This window comes from Notechis scutatus, chromosome 1 (assembly GCF_049901735.1).
Source record: "Notechis scutatus isolate UNSWTSFEM ecotype Mainland chromosome 1, rNotScu1.2, whole genome shotgun sequence".
In the NCBI taxonomy this organism is placed as follows: Eukaryota; Metazoa; Chordata; class Lepidosauria; order Squamata; family Elapidae; genus Notechis; species Notechis scutatus.
The window spans coordinates 263,491,066-263,510,482 of NC_142009.1; the positions used below are offsets into that span (position 1 = coordinate 263,491,066).

Genomic DNA, 19,417 nt, shown 5'->3' on the forward strand with positions numbered 1-19,417 from the left:
CATAGAAAAATCCTATTGAGGTCTACTTCTCACTTGGATTTCTGACACTTAGCATTTGTCTATGTCAGATAAAAGGAAAAAGAATTAAGGGAATCAGTTTTTTATTATTTTTCATTAATTCCTGTTGTTGAATATTGTTCTGGGATTTTTTCAGTTTTGTTAGTTCTTGATCAACCATATTTCAGTTGATTAAACAGCAAACAGCATCCATATTTGCAGCTGTGTTTTCATGCAATCAAAATAAATAAATAAAAACTTCATTTCATATGAACACTAACAAAATGTTGGCTAGAACTAAAGGTTAATGATATAGTTTCAAAGAAGCCTTGTGAAATCGGAACCCTTTGCTGATGTCCTTGGCTTGCTATAGAAGATGCCAACAAAGCCAGAAAAAATAGATGAATATTATTTGTGGTTAATTATAACCTTTATTTATAAATTAAGGCCACATTCCAACACATGGTTAAGATTAGTGTTGGATCAAATTATTTGGACCAGTGGTTTTAGAACTTTGGATAGCAGATGCCATTTCAAATCTCTTTCTTTTTCTTTCTTTCGTTCTTTCTTCCATCCTCCTTTTTCTTTCTTTCTTTTCTTTGTCCCTCCCTCCCTCTTTTTTATCTTTATTTTCTTTTTTCTTTTTTTCTCTTACCTTTAAATATAAAACGGATGCTCCCACATACATACTTTTGTTAGCAAGATTAGCAAATCCTTTGGTGTCCAATCAAGAACAAACTGCTCAACCAAAATTCTGAGGAAGAATTTTTAGAACATTCCAGGGACAAAATGATCTTATCTAATGAAAAATTCTGATCAAATGTGAAGATAACTGTCATTCATTTCATCAATAAATTCATTTAATTTATTTAACCCCAGAAAATTTCCTGAATTATTGTCTGTGATCATTAACTTTTAGGCATGTTATGCTGGTTATTAAGTAAAAAAAGTGTATTATTACTTTCAGTTAAAATTCAAAATGTTGTTATAATAATTTTTTTACCATCATTTTGTTTGTTTTTGAAGAAAAGCCATGGAATGATGAATGAAAAAAAATGTAAATTGTGGAACAATCTTTTGACATTTTAACATCACACTAAAAATGAGTACAGAAAAAAACCAACAATATTTTATTTATAATCTTATTTTAGTGTTTGTACTACAAATCCTGGTTCTAGAGTTGTTTAAAAGATCATGGGTTTTATAGATGCTCACATGAAAATTAATTTCTTGGATTTTTTTCACCCTTCCACAGAATTGTCCCTTCAAGAAATACAGAAATGTGAAAAAATAAAATAAAAATAAAATATTTTGTTTTGTTTGTTTCTGTTCCTTGATTGTTCTTGTGAATCTACTGCTAACATCGATTCCCCTTCTGAACCATTTCAAAAAGGGCATGAAAAGAAAATGAAATGAAAAAAGACAAAATAGACCGAATCTCACCACTAGAATTCACCATAAAAATTCCTAAAGCATTAACAGAATTCTTACAAAAATCCCTAGACCAGTTCTTTAGAGAATCAAGTTGTTCTATGAAAAATATGGCAAATGGGATAGAAGGGAAGGTATAGGAGAGAAGAAAGGAAAGGGAAATCAGTAGAGTAGGGTAAATAAATGCATCAAAAAGAGGTTCTGAGGAATACACATAATTTTGTCTGCTTTCGCTCACAATAGAATTTTTAATAAATAAATTTCTTTTTTTGTAAAGACACTTTTTTTGAAACAGTAGATTTAGCCCAGTCATCTGTGTCATTTTTTTTAATAAACTGTCTTTTTTGTTTTAAATTCCCCCTTAAATCTGTAAACGGTTTAGATCTGAGTCTCTTGTACATTGTCTTTAGAGTTCATTCGGATCAATAATGGTTCATGCACTGAACTGTGTATGGAATTTATTGTGTTAACTGTTGTTGTGTGGTTGAAAGGAGATTTATAAGAGTTATAGTGGTTTAAGTGCTCATGCTCTATTGCTGGCATGGGCAAATGACTTTCTATAGGTGTATCACCTGTAAGTTCATCATCCACATTAATGATTTCTACAGTCCGTGTTGGAGCATGATGATTTTGCCGGTGATGCTGTTTTCTCATTTTGTAAAAAATGACTAACATCACAGCAGCCATAAGAGTGATTGCCACAAAACAACCAATTATGATTTTGGTAGTCTTCATAACCTCATCTATTCCTGGGATCCCGTTGCTTAAATCTGTCACAGGAATTGTGAATGCTTTTTCCATTGACCTTGTGCTCTGTGGTGTGAGAGAGGTTGTCGCATTAGTGGTATCCCAATCAATAACTGGTGTGGGCCAAACCTGTTCTGTGGTCCGTGCCTCATCCTGAGAAGGTTCCACAGTTTCTACTGTGATGGTTGAAAAATAAGTAATACACTCCTGTGCGGTTACATTAAGAGTTGCAGAAGCTGTTGTATTCCCCACAGAGTTACTCACCAAGCATGTATACAAGCCTGTGTCTTGCGCAGTTACCCTTGTAAAGTTTAATGTGCCATCACTGAGCACAGAAATCCGAACCCTATAAGCCCCATGTGTTATAACAGATCCATTTGGAGTAATCCAAGATATAGAGGTCAGGGATGTTGATGCTCGGCATTTAAGCTCAGCAGCCATGCCTTCAGTGACATTGAGGTCTGTTGGTGGCTCCACAATCACAGGACCATAGCATGTGAAGTAGTTTAGGTCCAACTCACCAATGTATCTTCCTTTCAAGTTGGGAGGTGTGTTGCAACGGGCACAGCATGCAGTGTTGGAGGGTGCTTTGTCTTTAATCCACCAGCTGAGCCATAGGATGTCACAATTGCAGTTCCAAGGGTTATGATGCAAGTGAATTCTTTCCAGACGGAGAGGTGTGAAGAGGTCATGAGGCAGTAGTGTTAGATTGTTGTGGGCCAGATTGATCTCTACTAGTGACTGAAGGTTATCAAATGCATTCCTTTCAATCACCTGAATCTGGGATTGGATCAGCCACAATTTCTGCAGGTGCATTAATCCTTGAAAAGATCCTGGCTTGATAATAGTTAAGTGGTTCCCAGAAAGATCTAGCTCATCCAGTTTTACAAGTGGTGTGAGGTTAGGAATTTCCCGAAGGTTGCACATAGCAAGGTTCAAATATCTCAAATTGGATAGACCTTCAAAGGCACCTTCAGAGATATATGAAAGCCTTTTTAATTCCCCCAGATCTAACCTCCTCAGGGAAGGAATTCTATTAAAAGCATAAGAAGGAATACTTTCAATGGGGTTGTTTCGCAACCAAAGTTCCTTCAATTTTGACAAGTACACAAATGCCCCATTAGGAATGGTGCTAAGACGATTGTCAAAGAGTTCCAGAGTATTGAGATTAGCCAGACCATTGAAGGCCCCAATTTCAATTGTTCTAATGTGATTCCTGCTCAGTTGCAAGACTTCTAGATGCCTCAGGTGTTTGAAGCTATTCACTTTGATTATTTGAATTTGGTTCTCATGGAGATTCAATAACCGAGTGTTAGTAGATATAGCATCAGGGACCTCTCTCAGATTCTTTCTCACACAAATTACTTTGCTAAACTGATTGCTACAGGAACAGACAGAAGGGCAAGTCTGAGCTCTGACCAAACCAGCAACCACAAGAAGTTGAAGAGCCAGTAGCACTACAAGCAAGGGGTCAAATAGGGCCCTGTTAAACCTAGGACCTATCATTATCTGCTGTGGATGTAAGCTCATCTTGTTCAACATTCATAATTTATTTGGAGTTGGTCCTTCAGGAGTTCCAATAGTCTAAAGAAAAAAGAAAACAGCAATATTAGTATCAAATGTTGCATTTTTATTTCTTACTTATAATTGTGCATTCACACATTTGTTAAAAAATATATTTACCTAGAAACAAACTTCTTGGGGATTAATTGTTAATATAAGTTAACAGTTAAATTACCCTTGGTCATTATAGGTTTTTCTTTTGGGTGCAAAATATCTTGTAAAAGAAAATAAAGCATATAATTAAATATAATTCTAATTATTAGGAGAAATCCCTATTGAAAATACTGTTTTGGCCAAGATTACAGAACTATGAACATTACTTTAAGCCAATTCACTGTTTTCAGCAGACATTCCAGATATACTGAACTTTTGCTGATCCAATTCTCAACCACTATTAGGTTGGCTGGGAATTAAGAAAAAGAGTCCAACCCTTCTGAAGGTAACTAGCCAAAGACTGAATTATCCACTTATAAAACCAATCTGAAAATTAAACTAAATTATCAGAATTAAATTATTCATTTCAATAAATCTAAGTCTAATCAGAACACAATTTATATGGCTATTCAAACATTTATAATTAACTTAAAGGGAATGGTATATTACTGAATAATTCACTCCTGTAATAACATTATTTAAAGAAGAACATTCAGAACCTTTATCTGGAATTTATTTTCAGAGATTTTTAATTATTGGATGTACAGGTCAGTTGGAAACTAATATCAGTTTTTAGCAGAACTTCTAAAACTGAAGATGGAGATCCATAACATTAATCTTTGGATAAGGATAAAATGATAACTGAATGATCAAAATGAGATTTGTATTTTTCACCTAGGGTTTGGCAAGCATTTCAAATAAGGCAGTCTAGCATCCAAATCTAGCATATCCACCAAAAGTAAAATATCTGACCAGTTTTTATTTGTTTAACCATCTGGATGCAAGATAAATGAAAAACATGAACAAATAGCTTATGATAGCCCTTACTGCAGAGGGTCCATACCAACCTAACACCCACAAATGATGACACAGTCTAATAAGACATTGAAAAGTATATTTTTTATGTGTACTCAAGAGTATGCCAAAGCCTGTCTGCTATTTTACACATGCAAAATTAACAAAAATAGCCCTAAAGCTTACAAATGTAAAACCCTTACCATATATGCTTAGGTTTGAAATCTTTTTAGCAATTATGGATATGGAAAATCATACATAACGGGAAACAGAGATTAAGAGATTGATTGTATATATGTTTCTTAAATGTGTGGTGATGTTTTTAACTCTAGTTCATTAAGCCATGAAATGACCAAAAGTAAAAAATTGAAAAAGCAGATTTAAATGCAGTTTTTAGGCTATATTCTTTTAATATCTACCCCCACCCTTTATATGTAATTTAGTAACTTTGTATATCATGCTTCCCCATGCTGGTGCTCTTCAGAAGTTTTGAGTGGTGGGTTAAGTTACCCAAAACACATAGTTTTATGGGGAAAAATTTCTATGAATCATATTAGGTTTGAAAATCTTTCCTCCAGGGAGGAAAATGTCTTTTGATTATTTATGCAAATGTCCAAAAGCTTTTATTTATTGAATACATCTGCTGACGGAATACTTATTGTTTGCTTACTTCAGGAAACAGATATTAAAAAAAAAAAATTCAAGTGATTTTATTTCCTCATACACATTGTCTCCAATCCTCATATTTTGACCACTGCAGGATGGAAACTGTCATCAGTAATGTGTCCCAAATGCAAAAATAAAGGGTTGTCAATTTCCGAGTTACCTTCCAAAATGCTCCTTTCAGATCTTTGAATAAGTGAAAAAGAACTTTCAACTTTGCAAATTATTATTATCATTCAAAATCTCTGAGTGCTGATTCATTTGTGGTTGTACCTAAATACAGCTCTGGATTCATTTTGAATCTCTTGCTCACTGCAAGGTCCCTGTGCTGTAGAGATTAATGAAATTTCCTATAAATCAGGCCAAAGTGAAGTCTTATAAATTATAGCAAGCTCTAAGCACATTAATAATCCAGAGCACACAGATATAAAATACACATTTGGTAGACAAAAATGCTATCTGCTAAAGGCTTTCCTTTAAAGCTTCAAACAGTTTAATTTCATATCAGAGGGGGAAATCTTGTATTTTGAAAAATATGGTAAATATGTTACTGTTCACATAGCAATCTATTTAGAAAAATAATCAACTTATGAATTTATGCATGTATGAGAATATCGGATAGTTCCTTAGATTTTACTCCTACTGAAAACATGAGTAAACACAGTCATCAACAAAACTAACTGGTATCACTTATTTTGACCTTTGAAAAATAACTTCCTTTTCTACCTCATTGCAAGACATTTGAAATACAAAACCTGATTTTGTGTAAAAAAAACTTGTAATTTCTTCTGATTAGGAGAGTTACAAAGCAGCTGTTTCATTATACTAATGGATGGTTGATCCTTGGCCTATCTAATACTCATTTCAGTAATTCTTGAAAGGTCATTGATCTTCTGAAGTCTTTTTTCTGTTTTAGATTCCTTAACATTCACCTTAAGGAATATACATGAAGGAAATAAAACAAATAAGAAAACTAATCACAGAATTCTAAAGAAAACTTCCAGTAATAGAAACATTCTACATATTCAGAGGACAGTGTTTATAGACTATAGAAATATAATGTTTATAGACATATAGAATATCCATTACAATTACAGTTTATCCAACATAATGTAATTAGAAGGAAAATCACAATTATGTATGAAAGTGGAAATGCTGTTAAGAATCCTCCGTCCAGCAAATGATAATTATAATCTTGTCCTTTGTAACTATGGAAACCTTTGGAAGGTAAAATGGAGTATAGATATTTTTGTGGTCTGCAGTTTACAAGCTGTTTATGTAATTATAAATGAGGAATGGATCACTAGAAGAAATCAAATGATTACACTCCCATGACATTTTGAAAATAATGAAATGGTACAGAGAAATAAGTCTTTTTTTAAAAAAAATACTTTTTTTTATCAATACAAAACAGTGATACGTTCCATATTTATATTTGGATTTTGGGAGGGACTTCTACAGCCAAAATTAGCAATATGACATTTTGGAATAATGTCTCTCAGCAGCTTCACAGCAATTATGTCCTTTCTGTGCCCAGTGAAGAAAACCAAGGTCAGAGTGTATTTTCAATTAAACTCTGGGTGTTACAAAGTACAGCACAGTGAGAACTGTGAGCACATTATTACCAGATCTATCACTGCTGAGCAATGAAGAGGTTACAGGCACTTCTGCATATTATATGTGAACATGTGTGATTATTACAATCAGGAAAAAAAAAAGCCGAGGAAACAAGTGTCATAAAATTAAGATCAAAGTTATGTGATCACTCAGAAGAAACCTTAGCAACTGCTGATTGAATAAGCTGGAGGCATTTTGGGGAGTTAGAAAAGCCTGCCAAAGGCCTTAGCACAAAAGTCAAAGATTCTTGTACAAAGGTTGAAGGAACAACTGCTAAAATGCCAGTTAACTTTCTCTTAAGTGACAGAATTTATGCTTACAGCAACATGGATGATCAATGCAGCTTAGATCTCTGTAGCGGGATAAAGCATATCTCACTATAGATTTGTAGCCAGAGCTACTTGGTAACATATTACAGATATCTTTTCACAGGAAAAGACATTGTAATACATGGATAAAGAATCTGAGATTAGAATTGCTAAGGAAATCAGAAAGAAGACATCACAAAGCATCAGAAAATGAACATAAAGAAAAATAAGCATATTTAAATATGGTGACTCTCAAAATTGAGGTGGAGGATAAGATGTTCACCCAGTCAATATTACTATTATATACTGTTAAACTATAGCCACTTTACTTTACTGTAAAGTTAAACTACAGCATATATTTATGTATGACAAAGATTTGTGTTCAATTGCATTTGTTCTTTATGCTCACAGATCCTCAAAGAATGCTAAAGTAGTAGTCATGATTCAAGTTCATTATTATTATTTGAGAATACATGTACCTAAATAACTAAAATAGTTTATTACTAGTAGCATTATCATCTATCATCTACAAATATAATCAAGGGTATTTTATTTTGCTCCTGCCCTCACAATCCCATACTGTATCTCAGAATGTTGGAATAACAACAAAATATATTTTTCTAGACTTTAATGTATAAATAATGATGCATTGGCATGAGAAATATATATATATACTGATTTTTTTTTTAAAAAAAGGCATGCCTGATCCTTCTATAGTGCTTTTGCAAAAATTATCAAAGAAATTTCAGCAATCTTATCAGCCTTGGGATTTGCGTAAAATTGTTATTATGATTTCCTTGAAGAGAACCTTGAAAATTAGATTTGAATGAAACCTGGTGATAGTTGTTACTAGAAAAATATTTAATTAAAATGACTGTCTAAATATTTAATTGTATCCTTTCATTTATTTATGTATTTATTAGTACGTTTCTATCCTACCTGCTTTCTGAGTTATTAAGATTCTTTAGGGAAGCGGGGTCTTCTCATTTTAACCCCACAACAATCATTTTGTGAGATTTTAGTATGAGTGATAGTGACTGGCCTCAAGTTATCCATTCAATATGATTCTGTAACCAATACAATATCTGAACCACTACACTATATTCTAGCTCCATGCCAAAATGAACTTTCTTAATACTCATAGAGACAAAATTCAACTTTATTTGGACTAACTCTGCCAATATTTGATTCACAGATTTGATTTGAAACAAGTTAAATGAAATCTAACATGGATTCAGATTGTTGGTTTGGCAAGAAGTCCAGTCAAATCTAATTATCATTGTAAATCTTAGAATTGCATAGCTTTGATTTATTGATTTAGTTTGTTAAAAGGTGTTGTTAGACACATTCATACTATAAATTGTTGATGCATTCTAAAAACACCCAGTTGAATCAGCATTTCAATACAGTTAAAGGAAGAAATTGATTGAATCACATTCAAACTGAATGTCCAAACTTCAATCTTCAGTTTCTTGTCTACTTTTTCTACCATATTTTTTTAAAAAATCTCATAGATATTGATATGTTTTGTTGTTACTGTTGTATTAGGAATATTTCCTATGCTTTTCACTATTTTTTAAAAGTTTTTATTTTTTACAACAAACATACAGACAAAACATAAAAACATAAAACCCTCTTTCAATTATATACATACAGTGTGTCAGTTGGTTACAATCTTTTGTGCTATCCTTTTTTTTACCATTACCCACAAGTTATATAAATTCTCACCTTATCAATCTAACTTGTGCTTATGTAATATCAATTATTAATCATTCATTTGACGAAACTATTTTTCCATCATTCTATACGAGATATTCTAAATTTCATTATGGTTTAATCTTATACATTTATCCAATGGTTATATATTTTATATTGTATTCTATATCAATCTATTAACTTTTATTATAAAGCTTGCTAATCTATTTCTTTGCCATGTTTTTTTATCTAACCATTGATAAAATAAATCCCATATCATATAAAATTGTTTATCTTCTTGTTGTCTAATTTCAAATGTCAATTTACTCATTTCAGCACAGTCCATGATTTTCTTAATAATTTCCTCCTGCAGAGGTATTTTTTTTCACTATTTTAATGTGTTTCCTACTACCATGTATTCCTTTTCAGATAATTTATCTGAAGGTTCTTTTGAGGTGGAGTAACTGTCTTTTAAATGGTATTTGTCAGTTATTCCAATCCATATATATTTTGGGCAATTTACAACAAATATCAATAAAGAACAGAATAAAAGCAATAATAAAATACAAAATAAATAGGTGTTAGTCATAATGCCCAGCTAGGATCTATCATTAGCAAAATCATGGTGGAATAAATAATGTTCAGTGCCTTGTAGAACATGAAGACTCCAGCTAAGTATGTTCATTATTGGGTGTTGTTTTAGCAGAATTAACAATTAGGTCTGGGCCTTGGTCCATCCTCCCTGTGGTACATTAGATGAATTGGCTTTTCTTCCTCCTTCTTTTTCTCAGCTTTAATGTATATTCTGACCATTTCCTTCTCATAATCCCTTTCAAGGGGGAAAAAAGATGTAGCAAGCAATTCTCCTACTGTTTATAACTCCCAGTGCTCCAGAATATACGTAACATCCTGGGATCTTAGCTAATGCAGCTTCATCAATTAAGATAGTAACAATGTTCACAAAAAGAGGTACTAGACTTTTAGTTAAGAAAAATAAAAGTGCAGTAATTGCAGGAATCAAATATCATAAACCTGCAATGTTTTCATGTTACTAGCATGGCACAATGGAACAATCAGTTGGACCCATAAGGGTATACCAAGGCAAAAGAAGACAAGCAGTGCCTGCAGGGTACTGGATGCCTTGTGATGCAGGAGATTCATGGCCGCCATCTCTGGAATGGCAAAATTATGGGATGATAAGCACAATTTTAGTACGTCATACTGGAGTATTGGAGACCAGCCAAAAATGAATAACAATTGAAGTATTAAAATGGACAAGAAATGATGGATTGAAAGGATTTTCTTCTTTTTCTAATATAATTATGGCCTGATTAAAAGTCAAGATAGAGGTAGAAATAAGAATACACACCTTTATATAAACAATAAGATGGAAAGATTGGAGGTTGAAAGATGGTATTATTAGGTATGTTTAAATAATAGAATGACTGGTACTTGAATGGCGTATTGTGACTTTGAACAACCAAATAATAAAGGATTATGTCTTAATATAAATATGTGTATTAACACTAGGATTAGTAATGGTGACCTGACTAGAAGCTAGAATAGAGGTAGAAATAAGAAATAGGGGGAATATTAGCAGATATAATTTTTATGTAAAAGAATATAAGTAATAATTAGATGGAAAGATTAGAAGTTGAAAGATAATATAACTATGTATTCTTAATCATATAATTGGCATTAAAATGGAACATTGAAATATTGAATAACTACTCTAAAACAATCATGCACATCAATACTAGGATTATATAAGTTTGATTAATGTAACAACAACAACAACAATAATAATATTGCTATTTGAATAAAAATGAATATACCCAGAAACCACATGATGTATGCTTAAAAATAAAAAACTCAATAAAACTTAAAAAAAAAAAAGAATTTCATACGAGACATTGACAGACCTGTGAATCTAAAAGATAGTGCCACCAGGAAATACACTGAAATAAAGAAAAATAAGACAGAATAAAAGTCTTTGCATGCAGATCTCCCTATTCCATAGTCGGAAGACCAGAAGGTAAAATAATTAATTTTATTGTTAGTAATCATTTTAATTATATTAAACAATTTAAATGGCATTTGAATTAAATCCAGTTTTTGTCCTAACTCTTGGTTATGCTGCCTCCCTGTATGTTTAGAGCAGTGGTGGCTAACCTTTTTGGGCTCCTGTGCTGAAACTCACTTGCCAGCACCCAGAAGGCAATGCATACCCCCCCCCACAGCCCCTGTGCATGCACGCGCCATTCCTCCCTTATCTGCACTGGGCATGCATGCATCTCCCAGCTGATTTTTGGCCTGTTTGAGGCCTTTTTCGGCCTCCCAAAGGCTCGAGGGAAGCCTCCATTTATTTTTCGTGAGGCTCGTTATCAGAAATACCAGAAGTGACAAAACGACCCTGTTTTTCGGCTCCAAAGGCTGCAGAGGCTTCCCTCGGGCCGAAAAAGCCCTCAAACGGGTCGAAAATCAGCTGGGAGGCACGCACATGCCCAGTGAATTAAGTTTGGCTGGGGCTCGCATGCCCGTACAAATGGCTCTGCATGCCATCTGTGGCACCCATGCCATAGGTTCGCCATCATAGGTTTAGAGTGTCTCATGACCCATTATATAAGACCAATTATGATATTTAAGCCTGAAAAAAACTGCACACTTCTTTTTTAAGATAATTACAACAACAGAGCAGTAATGGAAAAATGCCTTTCATTTTTAATCTGAAAACATCCCAAAGGAATTTCATAAGCTTTCATTTAGGTTAGATATAATATCATGTTACCCCTTCTTTAAAAAGCATCTGTCTCTTGGGAAGAGATTAATATTAGCAACCAAGGAAAATATAACAGCATGGTAGGACTTGATTAAAAATATAAATTATCACAAAAATGTTGATGACCTGAAGTGTTAAAGATGCTGCCTTGGGGTCACATTCCAAAGAAGTCCTTCAAATGGTACAGTGTCCTTTGGCTCTAAGCTGTTGTCCTGGCTAATTAAAAGAGGTGGGGAAGCAGCACTTAATGAATCAAAACATTATTTCCTGCATTTTTTTGCATTCCCTGCACATTGTGATCTTCAAGTGCTGACCAGGCATAATGCTGCAGTTCATTATATGACAAATAACAATTTCAGAGTTCAAGGTTGTGTGTCCACAATTCTGTTACACAAGAAGAATAGTAACAGGCACACATAGTAATACCTAATCTATCTATCTGTAGCTGCAATGACTCTTGAAGTCTGAACCTTGCTATTATGACATTTGTCTTCATGAATCGGGGAGATCAGGGTTTACCTGGAAGTGAGCTTGCTTGGTTAGGCCATCTCTTATCACAAGTGAAGATAAATTGTGTGGCATCTCCGTTATCACACAATATATGGATTAATGGTTGTATTAAAATCCATATTGGTTTGGAAGAGATGTCACCAACATCCAAACACTTTCATTTGGAGAAACACATGTGCCGACTCCTTAGATAACCAAAGAATAAAAAATAAAACACCATAATTTTGGGTTCAAGGGATCCTTGACCACTTCTACATGAAAATAATGGCTCCCAATGCTTCCAGTAATAGTTTGTTATACTTATTGATGGATATCAAAGCTCAGCTAGACAATTAGTAACATGCATGTGCTCCTACATTATTTTTTGTCTAGCTCCTGTAGTCCTGGGATGTAGCACTGCCAAAAGTCAAGGGGAAAACTACCAAACATCACCAGCACGATTTCATACTCATTTTGTACAAGAAGTAAGAGGAAAAAAGAATGTAAGCAGTAGCATGCACGCACACACAAATCCCAGCCTTGCCTACTTGCACAATACCATAAAGTCATCTCTTCACCATCTCCCCATGGCCACTGAAGTAAAAATAATAATAAAAGCAAACAACTATAATCAGGTATGAACCTTCACTACAAAAAAAAAGTGTTGTCCCTTAGCTATAAGAATATTATGTATCATAAGCAACCACAGGAGGATTGATTTGGTTCTTTTGACTAGAAACCAAGCTTTCCAACCAAACCAAACAAGAACAAAAACCATTGCTACACACATTTACCAATTTCTATACTCACATAAATTCATTGGGTTTTCTATAAGAATACTACTGGAATGCACCTTTCAGTTTAATTAATGATATGCCAAGCATTTCTAATCTAAAACCTCATTCCCCCCTCTCCCAAACCAGGATATTAAATCTGCTGCTTTAAATTGCATTTACTTTCGGTTTGCTGTCCAAGTTGTTTTAAACACTCTACAGATTGCTTAGCTATTTTAAAACTGTACTGTGCCAAAAAGCTTTACAGAAATGATTCAGGATGCTTTTTTCCACGTTTGCTTGCACAAACTCTAAAAAAGGTCCCTTTTTAATTAAATCTAACTAACAGCAGCTGAGAATGGGAAAAGAGCTTGATACAGAAAACCTGTAATGTTTCTCTATTCCTTTTCTATTTATATTTAGAAGTGATAAAAAAGGGAAATGTGAGAAATCACTATGAGAACTAGGAAAGTCTTTCCCATCCTAAGAAAACTCACAAAACATCATTCTAGGTTGCTTGGTTAGCAACTATTTTTAATTTTCCTTTCATATGCTGGAATGTGCACCCATTTCCACCTGAATGTGCACCCATTTCTAGGATTCTAAAGAAGAGGAAAGAAAACTTTGAACAGTGTGTTTTAATAGAAGGAACATTATTTTAGATGAGATAGCCATAATTACTCTACAATATGCATTCGCTACATAATTCTCATACATGGGGGAGAACAGAGAAGGAATCACCTAGTATTCTATTTTCCATTTCGATTTTGTACATAAAAGGATAAAGCTGGAATAACTAAAATTACACTCTTTAAGATTGCCCATGCTAAATACTCATTTTTATTTTTCTGCAGTTGTGGAAATTTTATGCCATTTGATAGATACAAATAATTAATGGTTGCCTGTGGTTCACTACTTTCTCTCTTTCTACTTTTGCCTATCTTTTATCCCATTACTGTCACTTTTTAAATGTTTAATATAATGAATAAACATAAGGCCTTTTTTGTTATTAGTTGAACTGTGTCTATCTGTGTGTATCTGTGCTTGCTCTGATTTGGACATATGGATTGACTGGGAGCATGTCTGGTGCAAACAAAGTTGAATGTCATGAACAGTAACTTTTCCACCATTTATGAGGGTTGTGGGTTTGTTTTTTTAATTATATGGCATTTTTTTTGGATTTCCTGCCATCTTTCACTTCATAACACCAAATATTCCCATCTCTATAAATAGCTATCTAAATCTAAATCTAAATCTAAATCTAAATCTAAATCTGAATCTGAATCTGAATCTGAATCTGAATCTGAATCTAAATCTAAATCTGAATCTGAATCTGAATCTGAATCTGAATCTGAATCTGAATCTAAATCTAATAAATCTATTTATCTATCTAGCTACGTTACTTTGATAGTCTTTACTTCTATAGAGGCGAATGTTAATGTAGATCAGCCTCTTCATTTCATGAGAAGGATGTACACTTTTACATGAGTAAATCTGAAAATTTACTAAACAGACTCTAAATGAGCAGTGAGTTACACATATTCCATTAATGGTGTGTATTTCAGTTGTCAAATCTACATTCAGTAATTTCAAAGTATTTTTGGATCATGTGACTGAAATTTAGCAGCAAATCTACTGATTTTGACCAACATGAAGTGTTTATGTTGGTAGATAAATAAATAGACAAATAAACAAACAATAGTAAACCAACTTTGGCCCTTAATCTCCCACAATCCTTTTCCACATTCTCTCTTCCTTCCGCTCCCATCACAAGAAAGTGCTGATACTTATGTTCTCCCAATTTTGGCAGTGTTATTATGGCACTGGCAATAAGTCTTGAAGTTTGGCCTGAGTATTTGCCAAAATGCATTTAAACAAAAATGACATATTTCTGGTTATTATTTTTGTCAAATTTTATTAAAGCAATAGATTTTCCTTAAGCAATGCATTGCCCGGCTTTGGTCTAATTTAGTTAGCTCATCTCTACCTTATTTATTTTATCTGAGTCAATGGTGATCTTTGGAGACCCCAGAATAAAATATTTTAGTATGGGAATTGATATTGCACATATTCCTATCAAGAGTTTAATAGTTTTGCTATTAGCCATGAAAATCAACTTCGTGATGTTTTCTTCTGAACAGATGATCAGTCGTCTAAATTTTTCCTTGTTGTGTATAAGGGAAAGGAACTTGGGACATGTGCAAACAGAATTTGTAATTGTATAGGTTTTATCATAACATAGATTTTTAATGTTAAAGAAAGGTTTGTTATACAGAGCTTGTGAAGGGAAAAAAATAAATGAGTATGAAAAGCCATAGCAATTATTTCCACAACTTAAATTGTTGACATGCCATTTAGGAGAATGCACCCTATTTTTGAGGTATTCAGTGTATACGCCTCTTCATTCACCAAAGCATGATTGGCAGATAAAGACTTCTGGGATACATTTGTGTAATTTAGATAATCTGGAAGCTTTTAAACTACACTGTAATCAAATATATATTTGTTTTGTGTTAGAACCTACTCCTATAATTCTTTGGGTACAAGCTTAGGATAAACCCTGGAGAAACCTCCGAAGAGTGATGATTAAAACTTATCTAACATAAGGAACTAATTCTCTCCAGGTAATGTTCTATATCTCACTGTTATCATTCTCTTGAGTGTAAGAGTTTAATCTCATAGATGAGTTAGCAATGGAGAGACTGAGTACACATCAAATCAGCTAGAACAAAGTACACAAAGAAACCAGGACTGCATTAATGATACAATAAATTCAAACTTTCATGCTTCAATCTCTTTACTCACAGGAGAAACTGAAAGATTGTGAATCTAAAATAATTCTGCAGAGTACAATTAAAAACGTAGGCTTTTTTATCTGAGTTAAAGTTCCACTGAATTTAGTGTGAGGAGAAAACATGAATGGTATTTTATTTTAATTTATGATATTTTATGCTACTTATTCAATTTGTGTATCCACCCATCTCACCTAAGTGACTCGGGGAGGCTCACAGCAATTAAAAACAGCATCGAAAAACAGAAAACAAATGTACAATTAAGAAATTAACTTCAGGGAAATTGCAGAATGTGTTTTTAGAAGCAAAAGTTTAATTAAATTCATTTTATTGGACAATAACAGAATGGGGAGTTCATATATTATTTCCATGATAAATTTTGAACATCAAATTTCCTAATAACCTATTGATTTAGCTGCACTTACTTTCTTGCAAACTTGAATAGCATTGAAATGAAAAGGCTAAGCAATTTTGACAATTTCACTTTCCTTTCTTATTATATGCAGAAGTCTACCATTCTAATGGTAGTTAAAATTAACAGTACACATGACAGTAACATATGGACGTCCATGGATCAATATCTGATATTTTCTTATCTGAAGAAAATGATTAATTAGGCCCAAAGAACATTAAATCACATTAATTTATATCGATTAACTATGACTTTAGGCTTTAGGGAAACATCTTGATGCTGCATGAATACTTAAAATATATGTCAAGCACCTTTTGAGATTTTCACAAAGTTTGGGTTCTTTACTAAAAATATGAAATTGAAAATATCATGAATGCTAAAAGTGTTCCACTACTTCTATTATCCATGCTTAAACTCAAGAATATTAGATTCAACCTATTTAAATATTATAGAATTGTGGGTTTTCCTTATCAATACTCATCAATGCATCTTTCTTTTAAAAAAAATACAAATAAGAATTTTGTCCTGTCCTAAGTCAAGTCCTATGTCTATTGAGCTGTAACTGACATTTTGGGAAATAATTGTATAAACAGTTCCTTTATGTGGACCAAATTGTTACTCTAAGTTATAACATTTATGACTTAAGAAATTGGACAATAAAGATTCCAATCATAAAAGTAAAAGAAACAGTGAGAGAGGTTTGTCTTTGGTCAGCATTGGACAAAATTATAAAAAATAGTATGACATCTGAAATATTCTAGAATATATTTGGAAAATAGGACAGAAACTAGGATATGTACTGTCAGCAATGATGTCTGTTTTTATTACTGGACTATGTATGTTGTCAAATAAATAATGACAGATTTGAAAGAGAATACCTTGAAAGGTTTACAGGATAAGGAGCTGAAACAAACTTCATTTGATTTGATTGTAGAAAGAATAAAAAGAAATTTTTTTTAGAAATAATGGATATTTTTTTTTAAAAAAAGTGCATGATGAAAGAGATGACAGTAAAGTACAAATACAAATGATGAGCTAAAGGAATGGCCTGGATAATTACTCCTTACTGGGTTTACCAAATACATTTGCTAAAGACTTGAAGAAGCCTTTGAGATGGGAAAAAGAAAAACTGAAAAGAATCAAATCCTATAAGAACACCTGAATCAATTAAAGATCAAGACAGATAGAAGTGAAAGGAAGAAAGTCTGACCAAGGTTAAAATAAGATTTTTTTCTATAACATTTTTTTCTATAAAAAGTCCCTGTATAGACTTTTTGCTTAACACCAGAATTGAAATGTTAATGATTTGTGTATGGCTAGGGGATGGGTTATGGCAGGAGTGTTAAACTCATAGCGTTACGTTGTCATCATGTGATGTATCACAACTTTTCCCCCTTTTGCTAAATTGGGGGTGACCGTGGCTAGTGCATGATGCATCTGGCCTGCGGGCCGTGAGTTTGACATCCCTGGGTTATGGGATAACTGCAAGATGCAAATAGAAATGTTTTTAGCTGTATCTTAGTCCCAAAATTGTAATTCAAGCTAGTGTCTATAAAAACACAGCCCTTAACATGTCTGAACTTTTATTTTATATTGCTTATAATGTAAAATGAAAGTGGGGAAATATTTTGAAGTTTTAAATAGTTTATATAAAACAGGTTTTCATAGACCACAAACATGGATCAACATTATCATGCCTGGACTTAAATGAACATGCAATGTTAACTTGTTTCAGTGTAAAAATGATATAAATAAAACTATAAAAACATATCATTCTGCTTTGAAGAAATAATGAGAAAAGAACTAAAAATATTTAGCAATAAAATGTATTGGCTGTGATAGATTCTCCATTCATCAGATTTCTTATAGGCTAAATTTTGTATAAATGAGTTATTTTCACCAAGAGCAGGCTGGGCTAGCTAGTCATTGGCTCTTTCCAACTGTACAATTCTTAATTTTACCTTACATTGGATCTCCCAAGTTCACATCTCATTTCAATAGGATTTTGAAATGTATCAGAAGATAAATTAGTTGTACTATAAAGGTTTCCCCCCCTCTGTTTAATGGACCTCTTCTATAAAGGGTCAGTGGGAGGTGGAAAACAAGCCACTTAGAGTTAATTATTAAAGTAAAGCTGAGTCATTATAGCCAATTGCTTATGCGGAATGAAAACATTCCTGGCAAAACTTTCATGAACTTACTGATTAAATTGAACAAAATGTTGTTTAATAATTATGATTGAAGTAGAAACCTTGTTTTACTGTAACAGGCTGTTTAAGCCATCAGAATTACCTAAAATTTAACTGCAAGGCCAGTAGCAATTGAAGATTCTAATTGTTCTTAGTTTTCATCTGTTTGAGGCTTTGCTAAGATACATGTTTTTTTAATCTTTTTCCTTTTTTTTAATATCCTTGGATGTGCACATGGATACTCCTAAAACATTTAGTACTATAAAACAAGTGAAAGTGAGAGTCTTGTGTCTAAATGTGAACAGTAGTTCTAATTCTGCCTTAGGCATGAATTCAACTCTGTGGCTTTAGGCCAGTTACTCTCTTAACTCTAGAGAGCTAAAATCTGCAGAGAAGAGCATCTATGATGATAAGAGGACTGCAGGATAAATTCTACCAGGAACAGTTAAGGGAACCAGGTATGTCTAGCTTAATGAAGAGAAGAATTAGGACTGACATGGTAGCTGTCTTCCAGTACGTGAGGGGCTGTCACAGAGAGATGTGGAGGTCAACTTATTTTCCAAAGCTCCTGAGTGTAGGACAAGAAGCAAAGGGTGGAAGATTGTTAAAGAGAGAGCCAACCTAAAACTAAGGAAAAAGATCCTGACAGTGAGATCAATTAACCAATGGAACATCTTGCCTCTCTGAGTTGTGGATGCACCATTGCTGAAGGTTTTCAAGAAAAAAATTGACAACCATGGGACGATAGAAGATCTTCTGCCATAGATAGGAAGTTGGATTAGAAGACCTTCAAGGTCTCTTCCAGCCCTATGATTCTATGAGTGTCATTTGTGAAAATGTTGCAAAGAAAACAGCAGGTACTTGTTCCTGTAATTACCACAAGTCAGGGTTGATTCAATTGACCAAGCTTACTTCTAAGTCCTCTATACTTTAATTGAATCCTGCAGGTTTCAAATAGGAAACACTATTCAAAAGAGGTACAAAATGGGAACTAAAGTTTCATTTTTCAGATCC

General features: G+C 33.3%; 1 protein-coding gene across 7 annotated transcripts in view; it reads right to left on the minus strand.

The window, feature by feature from the left end:
• Nucleotides 1–1,656: 1,656 nt before the first annotated feature.
• The window catches only part of LRRC4C (leucine rich repeat containing 4C), a 341,443-nt gene continuing 323,682 nt past the window's right edge, over nucleotides 1,657–19,417 (minus strand). For all 7 annotated transcript variants that reach the window (XM_087951253.1, XM_087951256.1, XM_087951254.1 and 4 more), the window contains one exon: nucleotides 1,657–3,759. In XM_087951253.1, the coding sequence (XP_087807379.1) occupies nucleotides 1,807–3,717 (1,911 nt within the window). In that variant the 5' untranslated portion in view covers nucleotides 3,718–3,759 and the 3' untranslated portion in view covers nucleotides 1,657–1,806. The remainder of the gene's footprint in view (nucleotides 3,760–19,417) is intronic.